Source organism: Taudactylus pleione, unplaced genomic scaffold, assembly GCF_031769625.1.
Source record: "Taudactylus pleione unplaced genomic scaffold, aTauple2 ptg000274l, whole genome shotgun sequence".
Taxonomy (NCBI): domain Eukaryota; kingdom Metazoa; phylum Chordata; class Amphibia; order Anura; family Myobatrachidae; genus Taudactylus; species Taudactylus pleione.
This window is the reverse complement of record NW_028284676.1, coordinates 1,825,556-1,848,450: the sequence shown is the minus strand read 5'-3', so window position 1 is coordinate 1,848,450 and position 22,895 is coordinate 1,825,556. Positions and strand designations below refer to the sequence as shown.

The following is a 22,895-nucleotide window of genomic DNA, read 5'->3' as shown; positions in this document are numbered from 1 at the left end:
ACAAAATACTTTGCACTTATTGGTAAGTTTTATTATTTTTTTTTATAAAACAGTCAATTAAGAATGTTTGAAAAACCCACGATTCACTAAACCAGAGATTTCCAAATTCGGTCCTCAAGACAATGGTCCAGGTTTTAAGGATAATCATGCTTGGGCATACAGTATGTGACTTAATTAGTACCTCAGTCAATTTGATTTGACAATCTGTGCTCAACCATGGATATCCTTACAACCTGGACTGTTAGGGTGCCTTGAGGACTGGGTTTGGGAACCTCTGCACTAAGCCATAACCTGACTATATATGTCTAATTTCTAGAGTTCACCTTCATGAATGCAAGGTATCCTTAGAACAGTGGTTCTCAAACTCTGTCCTCGGGACCCCACACAGGTCATGTTTTCCAGGTCACCCAGCAGGTGCACAGGTGTATGCATTACTCACTGACACATTTTAAAAGATCCACAGGTGGATATAATTAATTCACTTGTGATTCTGTGAGACCTGAGGACTGAGTTTGAGAACCTGTGCCTTAGAAGATCCTTGCCGATGGGCGAGCGCCACACGTTCTGGTAGGGCAGTGTTCACATAGGTTTCGTCTCATAGTTGGTTTAATCCAGTGGTTCTCCACTCCGTCCTCCGGACCCCACACAGTACACCTTTTCCAGGTCACCCAGCAGGAGCACAGGTGTAACAATTACTCACTGATGCATTTTAAAAGTTTCACTTGGTGGAGCTAATTATTTCACTTGTGATTCTGTGAGGAGACCTGGAAAACATGCACTGTTTGGGGTCCAAGAGGACAGAGTTTGAGAACCTGTGCTTTAGGCTATTTTTACCATGGGTGAGCAATTATATAATGCACAGGTTCTCAAACTCGGTCCTCAGGACCCCAAACAGTGCATGTTTTGCAGGTCTCCTCCCATAATTACTAGTGAAATAGTTAGCTGCACCTGTAGATCTTTTTAAAATGTGTCAGTGAGTAATGAATACACCTGTGCACCTGCTGGGTGACCGGCAAAAAGTGAACTGTGTGGGGTCCTGAGGACTGAGTTTGAGAACCACTGATCTAATGTCATTGTATCATCTCATGGGAATGTCAAAGACAATAAACGCCCTTAATGTGACATGAATGTGTATATATGAATACATTCAGTGGGGGTCACTTGCAAAGTGAGGCGTGATCATGGTGGCATGCACCTGAATACGTGCCAGTGTCCACCGCATTGCATAGCGTTACAGAGCCAGGTGATTGTGTTTGGGGAGGAGGTAGGTAGAGTGAAGGCTAAATGTGCTGTGTATATATACGGATTAGGCACACGCGCCTCGTTCGGTGTAGCAGGAGTTACTGTAGATACCATTTCCGCAGTGAGATCGCCGTGATGCAGGCAGAAGGGACATTTTTAGAGCGGAAGTGATGCTCTGATGTGAGACAGGGAGTAATACGCTGCAGAGGCCTTGTCAGATATAGAACAAAGCAGTGGTCTGCCTGCAGGGCGTCACATAGGGTCTGTAATACTGTGCGGGACTTCAAACATTTCTTCTTAGCAACACTGCAAAGCTCTACGAAGCTATTGTCACACGGGCAGTGATGCTCTGCAGGTGTTTATATCGCCGTGCAATGTATCCGTGGCTGTCCTCTAACAGGGTGCTCCATGGCAGGCTCAGGTCTCTGTGAATAAACATCCTCCTCGGTATCCTGCCATCCAAGGGTCTGGTGTGAGCGTGCGGAGACGCTGTCATATAAAGGTGGCTCTGTGTGTATGACGCTTCTCTAGTTCTCTGTATAGAGCCTCGTTCTCTCTCCTCAGCTTCCACATCCTCTCATTCTGCACCGAGAGCTCCTGAAAGGACAGATCAATGTATTATTCCGCCCCATCATGTCAGCTCAGTTCTGCACCAACCTCCCTCTCCGTTATTCCCATCTCTATCCCTGCACGCGATCTTATACCAAATATACGGAGCATTCTGCTACCTCCATGCATATGTGCCAAACATTAACTGAGTGCTACCATGCAGGGCTTTCACGTGAATGACATGAAGTCCAACTGGCTCTTCAGTAATGCTAAAGGTGCATACACACAACGATTTTTTGAACAATTTGTCGTTAACGATGTCATTATCGTTCAAAAAAATCATTTAGTATCTGAGTTATAACGATGAACGAAAATCGTTCAAGCGCGCTCCCAATTATAGTTTATCGTCCATTTCAGACTGTCCAAAATAACGATTTTCATTAAGGGAAGGAACATTTTTCGTTCATCGCTGTAAAAATCGTTCATTACACTTCAAAAAATGTTCACTTTTTCAAGGGAAAATCTGACAGAAAATCGTTGGTTACAAAATCGTTACGTGTGTATGCACCTTTAGGCTCCCATTATAATGATCTCCATTGCAATGCGATCTGTGCATGACATCACCGGCCGTGATCGCATTGCAACGTGCGATCCTATCGCCGGACTGTATCATCCAGCACCTGCAGAGAGAGGGGGCTCTGAAAGGAGCCTGTCCCTGCGATGTGCCCGGCGAGCAGCGGGAGTCGCTGCGCATGCGCAGTACCGCGTACTGCACAGCCGCCATTGCCGGGGGCAATGTGTAGCCCATAGGCTACAGCAGCTAACGCCATCTTCAGATGGTGTTTGCTGCAAGGGCCAATATCGGTAATGCATCGCGTTCCGGATGTTGGTAAATTTGTCAGCATCGCATCCCCCATAGAAACCTACGGGGGAGGCGGCTGCCAGCAGTAATGGAGGGATCACAGCAGGGATCGGGAGATACTTGTTGCGGTCCCTCCCTCATACACCCAGGGGATACTAAATATTTATGGTTAACCCATGAAAGTTTTCAGGGATATAGACGCAAATACAGAATAATAAATGGGCCCCTAACAGCGGTCAGTACTAGAGTAATAACACTGCAAATGATAAAATGACTCAGATCGATTCATCTCAGCTAGATCTTGTACTTTAATGTGGCCAAACAAACTAATAATGTACCCTATATGTAGGAAAACATAGGGCCTGATTCAGACCCGCTCGCAAGCGGGTCGATGGTCGGGCAGTGCGCACGCCGCGCGTGCACGAGCCCCGGAGCTAGTGAGAACTTAATTTGCTCGGGGCTCGCAGCAAAACGGGGCGACTGTCGATGATGATCGACAGCTCGCCCCGTTTTGTAGGCGGGTCGGAACGCCTGCCATTTGTGGCGGCCCTCCTGACATCACACGTGATGTCAGTAGTGAACTTCCTGCTCTATTAGGGCAGGAAGTTCACTGGAGCTTGCGGTGGACGAGACCCTACCACAAGGGTCTCGTCGCAAGCCCGATGGTCGCGATAATCGCGACCATCGCCAGGCCGCCCGCACAAGCTGTTGGCGGTCACCCACAGCTATGCGAGCGGCCTAGAGGAGGATTTATTTTTTATTTTTTAAATCCGTCCTATTTCAGAGCGAGCGCCTCTGAATCAGGACCATAGGCTGTACTCTAATGTGGTAGAATATACAAGGCTGTATACACAAACAATTCTCAGCCAGGTGACTGCCATCTCATTGAGGCTTAGAATGGTCTTGACTGATCATCTGAAATAGGGTTCTATGTACAAATAATCGCGGACCAGCCACGATTAATATCTACGTATATTGCCGGGGATATTTTCCTTTTTAGGGGCCTATTCATCATCAGGGGACGTAATTATCCACCTCACCATGGAGGATACTTATCACCGGAGCAATTCATCATTGCTCCGGTGCAGGGACAGCTGCTCTGAAAAGTAGTTGTCCCCACGATCAGTATTGCAGCTACAGAAGTTACTACTGGTCCCTATCACCAGCTTCTGAGCATGTGTAACCTGAAGTCCCATATGCGCAAACCTGCAAGGAAGGCAGTGAGGAGGTGGCGGAGAGATCCGTTTGGATCCCTCTTTGCCTCCCCGGATCTCCTTCCTATAGGAAGGAGCGGGGCTATGAGATCAAGCACCAATTGAAGATGACGTTTGTTCTCGCAGGCAAACTCCAAAAACTTATCGGACCCCTGATGATGAATGGCCTGGGAGAAGATGACATTGCGCATGCGCACAGCGTCAGCTTCCGGAGCCGGCCAGGGGCTGCGTTCTGGAGTGCTAATTATAATTATCACTTTGCCGGAGATTTGTGTGAGGTCACCTGCATTGTGCTTTTAATACATTACAATAAAATGATGCAAAAACTGCAGTTTCTATGCAAAAAATAAAACCCAGCTTGATACATAGACCCCTTATTCTTTTACATTTTAAAACCATTCCTGAAGTATGCGCCAGTGTAACTTTCTGCTTCAGGCCTAATCCCGTCTCCTCCTCTTGCTCCTGTACCAGACTACTAGTGAGGTGTACAGCTTGTTTCCTGCTATCTCTACTGTTATTTTGTGTCATTCTTACAGCGCTGAGCTTTATCAGACAGTGTTTAAATACATTTACAAACTGTCACTAGAAAATAACTATTGCTTTGGCTAAATAACCCAACTAGATAATGTGCCAGCCCTTTGATTGCTGCTGTCCGCCGTGGTCCGTGTGCTTACGTGCTTTATGGTGAACCTGAAAACATTGGTAGTTGGTGTCAATGCCAAAATAAATCTCTTAATGGGGACCATTCCGGGGCGTGGATGCACTGTAACCGGTTATGAACACAAGAGATGGTGGAGGAGTATTGTGGCAGCCAAGTGCTGTTAATGTGTACGTCAGATACTCAGCATCTCCAACTGGAACCCACCGCGTGTCGCTCTGCCTCTACTGGGCCCCTGCGGTCATACCCATGTGACATGGGCCACATCTACTCACCCTGGTCAGCAGCTGGTTCTGGTGTTTCAGTGCAGTGATGGCGTCCGGGTGCTTTGTTGAATAGGGGGTCTGTCTCCGAGGGCCCTTAATGCACACAAGACGACATATCAACAAGTGTGGAGGAAAGGTGCATGTTACAAAAGCGCGCTGCAAATACAGATAGAATGGGAGCTGTGGCATAATAACTTTGTGCTGCTCTTATGGTGATACTATGCCAAGGCCAAAGTGCAAGGATATTTGTTCTGGGCCCTCTGGTGCTACAAACTGCCAATGGTTTGGTAGCAAATTCAGTATTTATTCTGTGACAACCCACATATCCTATGGTCTTTCGCTAAAACAAAAAGAGAAGCTCCAGTCTCACGACCCGTCGCTAGTATTCATAGGTTGCAAGTAACACGACAAATGACGAATTTGAACAAGGCGCAAAATATGTGTAAGTAGCAAAAGGGGCTAGTTCTGTTCCCATGGGAGCTGGCACCTTTTCTGGAGAGGAAACCAGGTCACTCAAGAACCTGTTGACTTCCTGGATCTGCACCAGAAGAGTGGAGCCAAGAAGCGGAACCGGTGGGGTCTTGTCCTAATGATAGAAAGTACAGTTAGTACAGTAATATAGAGGCGGCTTAAGACATTATGGAGGATGTGGGGGAGCACTGTCATCCTCAGCCATAGTCCATTGCAGGAAGACCACCGTCTTCTTTCTCACAATAAAGCAGAGCGAGAGGACACATATAGGAAGTAACAAATCACATGAGGAACTTACAGTCAGGTGCATAAATATTGGGACATTGACAGAATTTTCATATTTTGGCCTCTATTCACCACCACAATGGCTTTGAAATGAAACAAACAAGATGTGCTTTAACTGCAGACTTTCAGATTTAATTTGAGGGTAATTACATCCAAATCAGGTGAACGGTGTAGGAATTACAACGGTTTCTATATGTGCCTGCCACTTTTTAAGGGGCCAAAAGTAATGGGACAAGCTAAACAATCCTAAATCAAACTTTCACTTTTTAATACTTTGTTGCAAATCCTTTGCAGGCAATTACAGCCTGAAGTCTGGAACGCATAGACATCACCAGACGCTGGGTTTCATCCCTGGTGATGCTCTGCCAGGCCTCTACTGCAAATGTCTTCAGTTCCTGCTTGTTCTTGGGGCATTTTCCCTTCAGTTTTGTCTTCATCAAGTGAAATGCATGCTCAATCGGATTCAGGTCAGGGGATTGACTTGGCCATTGCATAACATTCCACTTTTTAGCCTTAAAAAACTCTTTGGTTGCTTTTGCAGTATGTTTCATTTCAAAGCCATTGTGGTGGTGAATAGAAGCCAAAATATGAAAATTCTGTCAATGTCCCAATATTTATGCACCTGACTGTATAACTATGGGGCCTATTCATCAACACTAAAATAACGTTTTTTTCCTTAAATAACGTTATTTCCTTAAATAACGTTATTTTGGTATTCATGAACAGTATTCATGAACAGACTTAGCTCCTTGCTAAGTTCCCCTGCGTTAATTTCCACACTCCCCATACATTAGAATGGGGATGTGGAAATTGTGGTATTCATCAAATTCCGAAAATTATGAATTGTCGGAATTTGATGCAGTTACTATTCGCCACTGTGAGGTGGCGAATAGCAGAATCGACTTACCTGTATCCACGTGTGCAGGTCCCCCGACGAGCCCCTCTGGCGCTCTGCTCCATCCTCAGGCTCCGGAGGCTGGTCGGACATGTGTGCTCCCCAGCAGAGCACAAGAAAGTTTAGAAAAAAAAAAGTTTTTATTTTTTTTTTCTAATCTGTCATGTGGTCTGCTGGGAAACCACACGACAGACCAGCAGGACGGAGCCGGAGGCTGCTGCGCGGACAGGTAAGTCGGGGGGGGGTAGGTGAGCGGAGGGGGTAGTACACAAACTTAACGCATCTGTAGGCAGTGCTGCGCATGCGCTGGTTTTACAGATGTAACAGCGCATGCGCAGCACTGTTTCCAGATGCGATAAGGTAGTGTAGGCAGGGAAAAGAATCTATTTCCCGAAAAGCTGTCATCGCAAAAATGACAGCTTTTCGGAATAGATACTTATGGAGAGGTGGAATGATGAATTCCACCTATAATTAGGTAGAACTCCATGCGAGTTCTAAAGCTAATTATCTCTTGAGAATTTTTAGGTTTAACGAATAGGCCCATAAGTGTCACATTTATCAAGCCTTCTAAAGAAGGGAGAAAATCCCCATAGCAACCAATCAGCTTCAAGCTTACATTTATCAAGTACATGTAATAGAACAATAGGTAGAAGCTGATTGGTTGCTATTTAAAAACTTCACCGCTCTTTAGAAGGCTTGATACATCTCTCCCTAAGGGGGAGATGTACTAAGCTCTGCAAAAGCATAGATTGGAAAGTGATACACTACCAGCCACTCAACTCCTGTCATGTCACAGCCTGTGTTTGAAAATGACAGTTAAGAGCTGATTGGCTGGTAGTTTATCACTCTCCAATGTATCACTTTCCAGAGCTTAGTACATCTGCCCCCAAGTCTAGTAATAAAATAGCTATCTGGGTGGAAGATAGACAGCAATTAGATTGACATGCAATAGGTTGACATGGCCAAAAGATAGACGGATACAAAAGGTCGACCTTGGGGGAGGGTTAGAGTTAGGCTGCCGGAGGGGACGGTGAGGGTTAGGCACTAGGGGGAGGGATATGGTTAGGCACTAAGTGGAGGGTTAGGATTAGGGATAAGTAAAAAAAAAACAAAAAACATACATTGACCATTTTTGTGTCGACCACTTTTGTGGCGACTATTTGAACCGGTCATCCTTTTAGCCCTATCGACCATTTGTCAGGTGACCTATTGCCATGTCGACCATCTGGTGTGGACCTATTGCCTGTCAATTCTAATTACTGTTGATCCATTATACCACACCCGCAAAATACAGGTGGAATGTACCGTACCAATGTGCACTGCCAGCCCCTCTGCTGTTCCGCTGCTTGTAATCGTTCCCTGTACCATTCCCGGGCTCTCTCCACCAGCTGCACGCCATCCAGCAGAGCATCTCGCTCCTGCTCCAGTTCTTTCATGCGACGTAACTGTGTGAGAGAGCAAACAGCTGTCACAGCGGCTCAGGGCGTTATGGTGCAGCAGAGAGGGGAGAAGGTCAGTCTCTCCTGGGACAGAGGTGCTAAGTAATCATAAATAGAGCTTATAAAGTGTACTTGTCATACCACATAAAACCACACTGACGTGAACAGAAAGAAGACGTTATCCAGTGCACTGCAAGCCATGGCGTTGATCTAGTCATTTAATTGTACAAGAGAAAGGTTGTAGAGCACTGGTGTGTATCAGTCTGAGACACACCAGCGTAGTATAGCCTCTCTCTGGTACATTTATTGGGAGGCTGGAATACCTCTCCTTTACTGCAGCAGCTTGTCTTGAACTTATCAGCTCGACAGCGGTCTAGTCCCCTTTCTATTCATTTCATTGCCTGAAAATACAGTACGGTAGTATTCACCATTTTACTTTTTAAACAATTAGAAAGTTGGTGAATGCGTGGAAGCACAATGGCACAGTGGTTAGCATTACTGTCTCGCAGCCCCGAGTTCATGAGTTAAATCCCTGACCGATGCACTATCTGTGTGGAGTTTGTGCGTGTTCTTCCTGTGCTTGCATGAGTTTCCTTCGGGTGCTGCGGTTTATTGGTAGGTAGGTTCATTGACTACTGACAAAACAATTATCCCTAGTGTGTAGGGATTAGGTCTGCGAGCTAATGGCGGATCCTATGTGTTTTCACCATTTAGGTGGTGAAAAAACGGCACTTATCGTGGATTATTTTTCGCGACACTTCAGGTCCCGAAAAATATCCACGATAAGTGCTAGCGTTGGGAAGCACTTTGGGGCTAATTGCATAGCCCGGCCGCGATCAACTAGCAGCACTACTTTAGCGCTGCTAATTGGATACCACCCTTAGAGGCATACTGTTATATGTTGATATAGCACAACAGGTACTGTTTAGCTGGGTACACACTATGCAATATCAATCAATCAGCCGACAAACGACATATCGCAGAGTACATGTGTTTGTGTGTACGTGAGATAGGTCTGTGAACAACGTCATTCACAGGCATATAGCATTGGTCCTGCAGCACAGCCGATACCGATATATATTATTACTGTCTTTACGGCCAACCTACCGACCAACCCATACGCTGGCCCAGGAACCGGGCCACTACCGATTCCTGTGGCCAGACATGTCGGGTGGCATATTGGTATGTCGTTTGTGAATACCACTTACCAAAGCGTTGGCTGATCCCTCGCTCAGCTGTGTACCCAGCATTTATATTCACTGATTGCACAATTTTCCTTTACATATATTTATAGATTACATTTATGATTTATGTTAATCACCTCTCGGGTTTGGCAATACTACAATGTTATAACAGAACAACAAGTGTCAGAATATTTTACATTCTGCAAAGATGTCTGTACAAGTCACGGTGACGTGCGTCGTAATTCTCAATACATAAATACATAAAATATTGGAGGACAAGGCCGGTGCCTGAGACAAGTCCTTAATAAGGAACTTTGTAATAATGAGATAGTAAGTGTTAAATTATAGCAATATTTTAAATGGAATGCGTTCGAGATCCCAGCGGCCGAGATGCCGACGCTTACATTACCAGCGCCGGAATACCGACGCCGGTCAGAATCCCGACGCTGGCATCCCAACTGCCGGGATGCCGAAGGTAAGTAACGGGGTAGGGGGGAGAGTTAGGTTTAGGGGTTAGGGCTAGGCACTAGGGGGGAGGGTTAGGTTAGACACTAAGGGGGGAGGGGGAGGATTAGGGTGCAGGGAGGGGGAGGTTAGGTTCAGGCACTAGGGGGAAGGTTAGGGTTAGGCACCAAGAGGGAGGGTTATTGTTAGGGTAGAGAGAGGGCAGGGTTAGCATACCGGCCAAAAAATGTTGGTACCGTATGTTAACCCGGTCGGGATCCCGGTGTTGGGATTCTGTCCGCCAGGATCCTGACTGTCGGTATTTCATAGATACAGGCAACTGTGGAATAAATGTAAAAAACTGGGATAAAGCGATTACTCTGACATGTTGGGCATAACTCCTGCTTATTGCTATAACTAACTAACAATCAGAGCAGCCACCGGCATGCCGGACCACATAGGAACAGTAACATTATACTGCGTAATGTAAGACCCACATGGTAAATTCCGTACAGGCTCAGTGTCCTTCAATACAAAATCGCAGCACTTTCAGTACTTGTTATGTGGGAAGCTAAAAATGATGGGAGGTGATGGCAGGAGGAGGCGAATGTGTCATTTTCTCACTGTCCTGTTACAGTACAACGCGCCAGAATTCATCTAATATACCATGGTGTAATGTTACTGATTGTAAAATAATATCAGCGTGACCGATCATACTGTAAGCATATTTATAATGATAAATCAGTGTCCTGACCTTCACCCGTTAAGCTGTCATTCTTATTTAATAGGGGGTGGGGGACGGGATTTGTGGAGGGTATTAGTGAAGAGGGCTGTTGATCCCGGAGACCCATTCTCTCTCTATAGTCATGTTTTCAACCACTCTCCAAATTAGTGAATCTCTCCATACAGTAGCTAATCTGAGGCCACTCTGCAGTGTCTGCACCAGAATATTCATTCATTATAAATGTAAACAGAAAAAAGAACAGAAATATTGACTTGATGTTAAAAAAATAAACTATATTATATCCTCCCGCATCTATTATTCACATAGGTCCTGATTCAATGGAGGCCGCTTTCTATGTTGGAAAATAAATGCGTTTTCTGCTGTTATTCAGGGGCGGCCGCACCCATCCGCCGGTTTAAGTCATCATCATTAGCGCGCATTTCCCACCATCCCTATGCTGGGTGCAGACGTTGGGCAGATCTCTGTATACGCACACCTCTCTATAGCCCGCAATTATGGCTTAGTGACCACGGCACACACTTATACTAAGTGCGACCGCCCTGATGCTGCTACTCAACTGCACGTGGAGATACCACTGAGGCCTGCATGACAATGAAGGGCCTGTAGCTGCTCTAAGCTGTGTATGAAAGCCCCGACACATGCCTGGTTTGCCAACAATCCTGAGAACCGCACGCAGGCTGAATTACGTGCAGCTCACACTCAGGACCAGAGTGAATAATTAACTTTAAAACTACTTGAATCGTGTAATCGGGATGTAGTCAAGAGGTCAACAATGACAATGTTGTGATGTTGACACTTAAAATGTTGACAGACAGCGTGTTGGCATTCTCAGAACGTCCACATGTGTAAAGGTGGTTAGGCTGTGGGGGGGGGGGGTTGGGTTAGGCTGCGGTGTGGTGATTACGGTTAGGCTGCAGAGGGGAGGATAGGGTTAGGCTGTGGGGGGAGGTCAGGCTTCGGGGGATATGGTTAGGCTGCGGGGGGGTGAGAGAGGCTGCAAGTGGGGGGTTAGGGTTAGGCTGCGAGGGGGAGTTAGGGTTAGGCTGTGGGAGGAGGTTAGGCTGCGGGGGAGGTTAGGGTTAGGCTGTGGGGGGGACGGATAGGCTTAGGCTCCGGGGGGGGGGGGGGGTTAGGGTTAGGTACTAGAGAGAGGGTATTGGGCTTCATGGAGAAATACTTAGGATCGGAGGTTTGACCTAGAAGTCACAGTGACATGACCGCCGGGACCTGTAAGACGCAGCTGCAGCTGTCGGGAGCAGGCCAGTCACCGCTGGGCCACCGAACACGTTATGCCAACATTCTAACATGTAGACATTTCCTCACTATCTACATGATGAATGTCAACAGGGTCAAAGTCGACACCATGACCATGTTGACATGATGAATGTCTACACTATGACGGTTGACATATACACAGCCCATGTAATCTGTTCCTGCAGTATTGTTTTTTTTTCCATTTGAAGAAATGTAAATAGCACCAGTGTACTGTACACATATGTACACAGAGGGAATACAGAAACATACAGTCAGGTGCATAAATATTGGGACATTGACAGAATTTTCATATTTTGGCCTCTATTCACCACCACAATGGCTTTGAAGTAAAACAAACAAGATGTGCTTTAACTGGAGACTTTCAGATTTAGTTTGAGGGTAATTACATCCAAATCAGGTGAACGGTGTAGGAATTACAACGGTTTCTATATGTGCCTGCCACTTTATAAGGGGCCAAAAGTAATGGGACTATCAACTCAAAAGCTATTTCATGGACAGGTGTGGGCTATTCCCTCATTATTTCATTATCAATTAAGCAGGTAAAAGGTCTGGAGTTGATTCTAGGTGTGACATTTGCATTTGGAATCAGTTGCTGTCGACTCTCAATATGAGATCCAAAGAGCTGTCACTATCAGTGAAGCAAGCCATCATTAGGCTGAAAAATCAAAACAAACCCATCAGAGAGATAGCAAAAACATTAGGTGTGGCCAAATCAACTGTTTGGAACATTCTTAAAAAGAAACAACTGTCGTGGATGACAGAAGAATTATTTCCCTGGTGAAGAATAACTCTTTCACAACAGTTGGCCAAATCAAGAACACTCTCCAGGAGGTAGGTGTATATGTGTCAAAGTCAACAAGAGAGAAGACTTCACAAGAGTGAATATAGAGGGTTCACCACAAGATGTAAACCATTGGTGAGCCACAAAAACAGGAAGACCAGATTAGAGTTTGCCAAACGACATCCAAAAAAGCCATTACAGTTCTGGAACAACATCCTATGGACACATGAGACAAAGATCAACTTGCACCAGAGTGATGGGAAGAGAAGAGTATGGAGAAGGAAAGGAACTGCTCATGATCCAAAACATACCACCTTATCAGTGAAGCATGGTGGTGGTAGTGTCATGGTGTGGGCATGTATGGTTGCCAATGGAACTGGTTCCCTTGTGTTTATTGATGATGTAACTGCTGACAAAAGCAGCAGAATGAATTCTGAAGTGTTTCGGGCAATATTATATGCTCATATTCAGTCAAATGCTTCAGAACTCATTGGACGGCGCTTCACAGTGCAGATGGACAATGACCCGAAGCATACTGCAAAAGCAACCAAAGAGTTTTTTAAGGCTAAAAAGTGGAATGTTATGCAATGGCTAAGTCAATCCCCTGACCTGAATCCAATTGAGCATGCATTTCACTTGATGAAGACAAAACTGAAGGGAAAATGCCCCAAGAGCAAGCAGGAACTGGAGACATTTGCAGTAGAGGCCTGGCAGAGCATCACCAGGGATGAAACCCAGTGTCTGGTGATGTCTATGCATTCCAGACTTCAGGCTGTAATTGCCTGCAAAGGATTTGCAACAAAGTATTAAAAAGTGAAAGTTAGTTTTAGGATTGTTTAGTTTGTCCCATTACTTTTGGCCCCTTAAAAAGTGGGAGGTACATATAGAAACCGTTGTAATTCCTACACCGTTCACCTGATTTGGATGTAATTACCCTCAAATTAAATCTGAAAGTCTGCAGTTAAAGCACATCTTATTTGTTTCATTTCAAAGCCATTGTGGTGGTGAATAGAGGCCAAAATATGAAAATTCTGTCATTGTCCCAATATTTATGCACCTGACTACATCTGTGATACACATTACAGATGTTACAGTCAGGTCACATATTTCTAAGGAAAGGCTGAACAGTAACTAACTACAGTATTTTTCAGGAACTCTTCACATTAACATTTAAAGAGGGAGATGTATCAAGCTTAGGAGAGAGATAGTGGAACAGTTGCCCAAAACAACCAATGGGCTTCTGACAGTTAGCAGCTGATTGGCTGTTTTGGGCAACTGTTCCACTTTATCTCTGTCCAAGGCTCGATACATCTCCCCCTAAAGTTTGTTTTCGCTGAATGCTGCGTGTCTCTCAGACTGTAACATGACAGTTAGGAGCTAACTGGTCGATACTTTCTCTCCACTTTATCTCTCTCCAAGCTTTGATACATCTCCCCCATAGTATTCCTATGTAGGACACCTGCATCTATAAAATAAATTTTCATTTGTCCCTATCTCTATACTAACACCTAGTGCATGTGTTCTAGGAATAATACCTTGTGATATTTTGGATAAACATACTACCCAATACGTTATTAATCTGTGTACATTGGCAAAAGTTGTCATAGCTAGATCATGGTTGGCTTCTACGGGACCTGAATATGCGACATGGAAATCACTTGTTAATTCTACGGTGATGCATGAGAAATATATTTATATCTCACGAAAGTCTGAGTCTAAGTTTGAGAAGATATGGAATAGATGGCTTCAATTTAGTTTCTATGAGACACCCAGTGACTCATAATTGGCTCTAATGTTCTATTGGGAAGTTTTCTATTATGCGGCAATATCAGTATCAATAACAACAACATTAACACTGTTTTTTTTAAGTGTTCTAAGTACATCACAGTTGTAAACTGTTATTAGTTAGTATGTATGTTTAAGAAAAATATATCTGTTTATATGCATATCTATACTCTGTTCTTTTTTTTTTAATCACTCAAGTCAGTGGGATGAGATATCTACTCTAATTATTTGTATATGCCTGTTACTACTGATGTTATTTGATATGTATGCATGTTATGTACATGTTAATATGTATGTAATTTATGCTTGTATGGTATGTTTTAAAACTAAAATTAAAAATTTACTCAATTTAAAAAATAAAAAAAAATACATTTTCATTCAATACCCTGTCAGGTGTATGTATTAATGTGAGATAACCTCTTTTTATGCCAAAAATAGCTGTTTGCCGCAGTTAGGAGCAATACATGACTTATTGCAGGCAGTAGTCCCTGTGGTTTTTTTCTGGTGAAAGCATCTCCTATCAGGGGTGAGGCTTATTTAAGAAGAATCCTCTTATCGCTCTCATAACTCAGGATGGCAGTAGAAAAGCTTGGAAATAGAATGCTGTTATGTGGGCATGTGGGCATACACCTAGGTGTCTGCAGGACTCGCTGGCGAATGGGTAAGATTCCTGTAACTGCTGCCAGCCAGTATCACTGTGGAGATGAGCATCAATTACAGCGATACAAGATTTCTTGTTACTGCAATAAGCAGCCATAGAAAAACGCTGTTGTTGCCGCATCTAGATAAACCTGTTTGTCATTATTTGTAATAGTTACATTGGCACCAAAATATCTATTAGATTACTGCGAGGCTAGCTTGTGTGAGACCACCAAGACATAGGGACCTATTAATGAATAGGCCCCCTGTCTCCAGCAATCAGGCTGATTTTGTATCACAGAAAAATCCCTTTTCGCCACAATTTTACTGTCACAAATATATATTTATAAATTTATATATACACTGCCACAGGAGTTGATCAATACTCAACCCGGAGCAGTTTTGGCAGATGTGCACCAGCTCAGGCACGCTGCAGTGCTGGCGAGAGCCCAGATTGGGGATTTTACTTAATAAAAATTATAATAATAATAATGTTTGGAAATAGACGAAAAAATAAACAAAAAATGTTTCAAAACTTTTTAAAAAAAATAAATGTTTTTGTTTAAATAATATGAATAATAAAGTGATATTAATCTGTTATCTCCATCCTGAGATTGTGATAACCAGACACTAAGAGCCGTATTCAATTAGAGCGGATCCGCGATACTTTTCCGCCTCCCAGACTTTTCGCCTACATCGCGCCTTTTGTAGGCGGAAAAGTATCACAGCCGTGCGCGATAAAGGACCCGGCGAAACTTGAACAGGCGGAAAGTACTGTCAGATTTGGGGAAATCAGCCTGATACCCCCCAAAAGATGCTCTGACATGGAGGTTCCCTATGGTACCCCCCGATTTGGCTTGCTGAAGGTATTTGGTGTTTTTAAACGGGCTCAATAGTGTTTTTCTACACGTGGTGCAGAATAGTATTCAGGAGTATTTTTCCAGAAAATAACTTATCCCAGCAAATTTGGGGTACTTGAAAATGGGGGTCAGCATATTTTAAAGTTGCTAAAGTGAAGCTGAAAAAATCATGAAAAATCCACCTGCCGCAAGCACCTGCAATCAAAAAAACACTTGGGGCAAACTTGGGGACCCCCCCAGAGTCAAGTTCACTAGTTTTTAACTTTGTCCCCCACATTTTTTTTTTTCGCCTCCAAATTCAAAGTGATTTTTTGGGGTGTCCTTAAGTGTTTTTTTAAAAATGTTTGACACAGTTTACCCTTGGGGGACTGTCTGAAGGCTGCAGGGGGGTTCCCGCAACGTTGCACCCCAAAACCCCAATTCTGCACTTTTTTCCACCTGCTATTCATAGGCGAAACTTTTTCGCCTATTACATTGCATTGCCTTTCCGCCTAGGCAGAAAGTCTTCCAAATTGAATACGGAGTAAAACCCAAACAGGCGAAAATGATGTCATCGGCGAAAAGTTTTCACGAAAAACACATGAAAATGGCTTTTCGCTTCAAATTGAATACGGCCCTAAAAGCTCATCCTTACAGGGCGAAATGAAACAAACAAAAAAATGCTTTGCTATATAAATCATTCCCCTGATATTCAAACTTATCATGTTACCACATTTCTATTATGTACTTGGTAACGGTCTTCATTTTCTTGTCACCTTTATCCTGAGTACTTGGCTACGCTGTGACAATAACAGTGAGTAAGACAGGAGCGGTAACGGCTGGGACAGGTTCATGTACTCTAGCTCAGGGATGGGCAAAATGTTTTTGAGCTGTGCCGAGAAGGATCCAAAAATAACAGCATTAGATGAGTAGCGTACATTGGCCATCTGCATGCACTCTGTGAGAGGGCAGGGGAAACGAGTGCGCACAGTGCACTGGCTGCAGTAGATAGGGGAGGGGGCGCTACTAGCACGGGGAGGGGGGGACGTACATTGCCCAGTAATGCAGGAGTGTGATAATGTCGGTATCCTAGCATAACTTTGCCACTTGGGGCCTGCAGCTACTAGATAATTAATTGTCTCCTGCTCTCCTACTGTACATGAACAGTAACGCTGAAAACACAATAATACAGGCATGGTGATTATAGGTGACACAGCTTAGGTCATACCATGGTACAGTATATAGTAGTGCACAGTAACAGTACATCCTCATTGTGACATTACAATCTCAGTCATGCTAATAAAACAAGCCGGGGCACATTCATTCCATCGTCAAAGAGAATGTTACATAAACCCCCCGTCTGTGGGGGGCTTTAAGGGTGACGCAGAAAGCAGGGATCAGTATAGGGTGCTGCTGAATACACACACACTCATACAGTATCTGCTGTATACCTGCAGGAGCACAGGGTCACACAGGCTGGGATATTGCACAGCCCTATGGCGGATTAACAGCTTTGCCGGGGAGATTAGCAGTGACAGGGGACGGAAAGCACAGGCTGGGGAGACAGACGGGACATGACAGATATAGACAGGCAGAGAGCCCGTAGGTAGGACACTGACACTCACCCACAGGTAGAAGGACAGGGCCTCTCGCTTGCTGTGCAGTGGGAGGATGAGGATGGTGTAAGCAGCCTGCACAGCCATACAATACATGTGTGTGTGTGTGTGTGTGTGTGGTGGGGAGCAGAGGGCATCTAACGCCAAGGAGAAGCTTTCTGCTTGTTTATTAAACATGTATGTGGCTAGACGTGTGTGTGTGTATACCTAGCCTCTCATCCAGGACTGTCTACATGCCCATGTACTGTGCGTGTAAATGTTTGCATGCGTGTCTCTAAAGTGAATGTAAATGTGAGTGTGTGTGACAGCAGGAGTGCATACGTGTATCTGGTTATGAGCTGCACATGTGGATGTGTAACAGTGGGTGTATGTATACACTCCCTATGGTGCTCTAGGCGTGTCTGTGTACATACCTGTATGTTCCCTCCTCCCTGTCTCTCACCGTCCCCCCTGTAATCCTCTCTTCCTGTCCTCTAACTCCTATTGTTTATTACTATTTTCCTTTGACACCCACCATTTAATGATCCGCTCCTCACCCCCCCCCCAGTTACCTGTATAGTTACTCTCCTGCCTTACTGCCTCCACCTCTGAAACTATCAAACTCTGATGTTCTCTTCCGTAAGTGACGGAATCCCTGCAGCCCTCTCCCCTGTCCCTGCAGCCCTCTCCCCTGTCCCTGCAGCCCTCTCCCCTGTCCCTGCTGCCTGGCCAGAGACTTGGTCCGCCTGTTGCTCCCAAACAGCAGCCCCCGTGTGAATAGAGAAGTTATGCGAGCAGAGCTGACACTCCCTCGTCAGCCTCTCTTTTCCCACCCCTCCCTTATCTGTCTACCACTCTCTCAGCCCCTGTCATCCCCACCCTCTAACTCTCCTGTCTTCAGTTTATCCTCCATAGGCCTCCATGGGGGGGTGGGAGAGATGAAGAGAGTAAGCAATGAGGCCTTGGGGACAAATATGTTTCGCAGAGGTCCCAGACATTAAATTACCTACTTAGTCCTACCCAATGATACTGAAAATGAATGGAGATAAAATGGTTTTGCGGTGCCAGGTACCGTGTTGTAATCGATTCCGCTCGTCAGCGTGTGACGCCGTATGCGCTGCTCTTGGCGTGTGAGGCGGGAGGAGGAGGGGACATCGTTGTGGATGCTCCGGGAACGCGTGACACCCTTACAACCTGGGAGAGAGAGAGACACTTATTACTATGTTTATTGATTAATATTTATCATTTCCGCGAGATGTAAACGGGATGAGAGCTGTCCGTATATAGGAAGGATGTTTATTGTAAGAGGCTTGGATGTGTCTCTCTCTGTAATTAATGTTTTGATCTCCCCATCTGTTCCCATCTTATAAACCTGCATCTGTTCCGCTGAAATTAAAGAGTTCATCTCAGGGCTTAGTATGGAGAGAGATTGCCATCACTAAGGCTGGATGTATATAGAGCCTGCTAATTACTAGTTATGAGCAAATCCCATATTATTCAGAAGCAGATATTTCTAAGACTGAAGGTAATTATATGGCTAGACCATGATATGTACTGTACAAGCTCTAATGTATCAGGAACCTGCAATGTCAAAGACTGGTATACAGTATATATATCACCCGCCTCCTCTAGAATTGCATATAAAATGCTATGATATGCAGACCCAGCAGTCCTAACACTGCAGGACGTAAGTCAGCGACTCATGTACTGTGCAGACAGAAAGATTCATGCGGGGAATACATTGTAATTATGTGTGTACTGTACGCTACGCCGCATGCATCTCAAAATGGGTCCAGTCTGCAACACCAGCGATTGCGCCAGGTTTACGCCAGGAGTAACAAAAGCGTAGAGATGTGGTTTAAATTGTTTTAGTAGCATATGCTCAAGTCACACTTCCCAATTTGTATACAGTATAATACTGTAAAGAAGTGTCTGGACAATGTCATCAATAAATGCAAAGTTGCGTTTACCATGTAAAAGACAATGAAATACAGACACAAACACAGTTGTCTTTAAAAAATCAAATGGGAACCTCCTTTTCTGCCGCTGTGAGAATGAAAAGTAGTGCGTATTATATATGGCAGTGACTTTATACAATGTAAGCAGCCACACTAGTGATTTATAGTGGTCCAGGCACAATCAGCCAATCAGAAGTGGCTGCCCATTGCTGTCATTATCAGAGCGTATCTTGCACAAGGAATCGAGCACATAAGAGAAATGCCTTCTGATAGGCGCTTATGTGTCTTTGTCCAGGAGAAACTTGGTGGCATTTATGTGAATACACTCTTACTGTGCTTGGCCTATGCATAATCTGCATACAGGTGCAAGCGTAAGACTTTATGTGACCATGCACAGTACGAAAATACAAACATGAGATGTACAAATCTTATAATATAGCAGAGCTGGTGCGTATACACACACAGGGTGAAATCTTGTGGGAGACAGAGCCCTCCCAAATTACATGCTGGTGACATGTTGATCTGCTGTACTTTAAATGGTCACCTACAGTAAAACCTCACTTAAAAATCGCACGGTATAGATTAGACATGCATCCAACATACAGAACACGATAAGTGGTTCATTTGGCCAATATTCAAAACATGGAACATTTCCATGGACACCAATTTGTACTCTCATAATTTTGAAACTCTGGACTGGAAAACAGGGACAGCTGTTCTCTATGTAATACAGAACCTGAGGTTTGCAAAGCTGCATGAAATGTGGAGAGTCTGTGGAAAAAAAAAAGCAATGTGTACAGTATAGAGACTTTACAGTACCTGAGCTTGGGCTTGCCTCTAAACCTCTATCTGACCGTCCTGAGGAGAGAAACCAGGCCTAAACACACCCTATTAGGGTATAAAGACATAGCAGAAGTGGCTGTATACCACTGATATAACAATGTGTACACATATGTCTAGAATGATATTTATTGTGAATTGATGGCTTACAGTAGGTATGCTTTGAGTATGAGACACTGTAGTTTTAAATGTCACGATGGGTAGGACTGGAGATGTAACTGGGTTTTGCAAATAAACATTTATGAAAGAGTACAATGGAAAATGGAAAGAAAAGGTTATAATTAAATTCGGTAAACATTACAGTTTGGAGACCGTAGGGCCTGATGGTCTGTGCCTATATACACCAGCTGGGCGCTCTCCAAGCGCCCACTCTGCCCACCAATCAGCTCTTTTTAGGCATAACCCAGGTCATCGTGATATAGGGCGCTGATATAGGGCGCTTCAAACAGGAGGCTGCCCGGGATGGACCCGGGAATAACCCTGGCAGCGACCAGGGTCAAAGTCCCGGGTATTTTGATCCACACAGAAAGAAAAGAAGAACCCGTGTTGACCGGGCTTGCCCCAGCAAATTACCTGGTCCTTTTCTCTGTCTGAAAGGGATATAAATTATGCCATTCCAGAGGGCTAAGCCGTATGGTGATGCAGATTTGATCAACACTCACAACCTAACCTGTAGGCATGGGACATCACCTGCTCCCTCAGGAGTCTGGGCAGTCTCATCCCAGTTTGGGAGTCTCCCGCACATTCCAGTAGACTGGGAAACTATAATTTGGACAATCAAAGCTTTCTGATTGGTTGCTATGGGTTAGTGCACATTGTGGACATAAATTTAATGCTAAGATCTTTAATGCGGCATTATACTTATTATTGAATTGACTAAAGGAAACTTGTCTGAACAAAGTGTGCATTGCAAGTTGTTCCTTTATGTGACAGGTTTTAGAACTGTTAAAACCCTTAGTTAGTTAGGAGCTGATTGGTTGGTACTTTACCTGTATCTTTCTACAAGGCTTTCTACAAGGCTTAGTACCAAAAGTCCAGAACATGTTTGGTCCAAAGAGTGCAATCAACTAATGGCACACACATCCTATTAGAAGCGGAATATATTCCTATTGCGAAGTCTAAGTGTCTCGGCCAGAGCAGTGTTCTGGAAATGGTTTTTATACTGCGTCAGCAGTGTGCGCTTGTATAAATGGGTACCATTGTGTGCGGTGATTCACATTACTGCATGTAGGCTTAGGTACCCTGAATCCAGTTAGCTCATAGGTCTGTATCGCAATTGATAATGTTTTTTTTTTAAATGCGTTCTCTTCTATGATAAACGTACCCTATCAAGATAGAATAATGATTGTGTTGTTCAGCGATTTGGTTTGATCTATTTTTATGGCAGTGTCCTTGATCTATTGAGAATGATAGGTTGTGTGTGTAGTCATTTTTTATGCCTTGAAGTAATAATCCCTTCAAGTTCTGCCCATCCTCTCCCAACACACAGATTACATCCAGACAGATGGTGCAGATTACTGAGGGCTATGATACACGAGTGTCAGACCAGGGAGGGATGAAGGAGTGGGAGACTGCAGCGGACAGTGGTAGAACACAAAAGGTGAGGACGGAGATGAGGGAAAAGTTTTACATAGAGAAGAAGACAATAGTGAGAGGAATAACAGAGGGAGGAAAAAAAAAAATCAATGAAGACAGTGGCAGGAATGAATGGGAAGATCAGAAGGCCCACCAGGTCCCTCAAACTCACCTCTCTTTCTGGGCGTAGCTGTGTCCTGAGGGTCTCCTACTGTCAGCGCCTGCGTCAGCCCCCTCACCAGCCGGGCAAAGCTCAGGTATCCTCCGCTTGAAGCTGTTGCATCTCTCAGCGCCTGTGGCACCCTGGAGAGAAGGCTCGGTCCCCCCCAGAGACCTTCAATGTCCTGCACATGCACCTGGCCACCCCCTTCCTCCTCCAGGATGCTGTACAGAATACGGAGACTGCGGAGAAAACCCCGGGAAGGACAGGGAAGAGAAGAGGAACCGGGGGCCTGTGCACCTGGGGGAGAGGGGCCAACAGTGGAAGGGGAAGAGCTAGGGCCACAGAGGGGAGAGGTAGGGCCGGAAACTAGCAGTGTGTTCATAGTGATCTAAGTATCTCTCTCTCTCTTTAAATACATGCAGAACAGCCACCTGCTATACAGCTATTGCATAGAGTATAAGGGTTAATATTTGGCACAAATTTATGCAATTACTGTACAACTTTCTGCACTGTCCACTGTAAGTGTAAATTATTCTGTCTATTTTATTACTTTCGCAGTGAGTGTTTCCTTCTCACAGCTTCTCAGAGAGTACAATAAAGTATCTTTGTCCCATGTGTTTGTCCCCTGTGCTATATGTGCCTGGGCTCTGCCTTCTCTCTGTAGTACAGATGATTATCTTAGTGTACTGCCCGTGTCCCACTCATTAGTGTATCTCTCTACCTGACAAGTAATAACCTCTGCCTGAAATACAGAGCTACTGGTCTCCCTGTGGTCAGTCTCTAGCACACTGTCACTGTACCAGTGGAGCTAGCACTCTCTCTCTCTCTCTCTCTCTCCTTACTCACACTCTCTCTCTTGCTAGCCTGTCTGTCTCCTCCAGTCTCTTCATCTGTCAGAATAGCTGTCTCCTGAGGCTTTTCTCCCTGTCGGATTAGTTTTGGTGGCTGTCTCTCTCCCACTTTCTCCTTACTCTTCTCTTCCCCGATCTCTTGGTCTGTGTGTCGGCCAGTGAGCTGCCTCTCCTCTCTCCCTCCCTCCCAGTATAATCTCTCTGTGATTCTTGCTAAGTCTCTACCTCTTTCTCCTGTTTTGTGGCTTGTGATGCTTCATGCGGCTTTTAGAGACTGTCACATGTGCAGTGTCTCATTAAACACGGGGGACTCTGGACCAGACGGGACCAGAAACCTAGT

The 22,895-nt window shown here is 44.7% G+C and overlaps 1 protein-coding gene across 5 annotated transcripts; it reads right to left on the bottom strand.

Moving 5' to 3' along the window:
• Nucleotides 1-21: 21 nt before the first annotated feature.
• SAPCD1 (suppressor APC domain containing 1) lies at nucleotides 22-22,670 on the bottom strand. 5 transcript variants are annotated; one of them, XM_088481508.1, is made up of 6 exons: nucleotides 22,551-22,670; nucleotides 18,241-18,362; nucleotides 7,753-7,887; nucleotides 5,279-5,377; nucleotides 4,801-4,884; nucleotides 22-1,839 (listed from the first exon to the last, which is right to left on the bottom strand). In XM_088481508.1, exons 3-6 carry the CDS (start codon nucleotides 7,876-7,878, stop codon nucleotides 1,735-1,737), a joined length of 414 nt encoding a protein of 137 aa, XP_088337634.1. In that variant the 5' UTR covers nucleotides 7,879-7,887; nucleotides 18,241-18,362; nucleotides 22,551-22,670; the 3' UTR covers nucleotides 22-1,734. The 5 variants fall into 5 exon arrangements, with proteins under 5 accessions (XP_088337634.1, XP_088337632.1, XP_088337635.1 ...); XM_088481506.1 differs by lacking the exon at nucleotides 22,551-22,670 and adding an exon at nucleotides 21,714-22,517; XM_088481509.1 differs by lacking the exons at nucleotides 18,241-18,362; nucleotides 22,551-22,670 and adding exons at nucleotides 9,747-9,849; nucleotides 17,199-17,859.
• Nucleotides 22,671-22,895: the final 225 nt, after the last annotated feature.

What these genes read in the sequence shown, in the direction of transcription:
- SAPCD1 (XM_088481506.1), bottom strand. Translation starts at nt 22,086, where the DNA reads ATGAACACACTGCTAGTTTCCGGCCCTACCTCTCCCCTCTGTGGCCCT. An exon ending in GCGGAATCGATTACAACACG is followed by an intron (nt 7,888 to 18,240) that starts GTACCTGGCACC and finishes TCTCTCACACAG; the next exon opens with TTACGTCGCATGAAAGAACT. An exon ending in GGGGCTGGCAGTGCACATTG is followed by an intron (nt 5,378 to 7,752) that starts GTACGGTACATT and finishes TTCTATCATTAG; the next exon opens with GACAAGACCCCACCGGTTCC.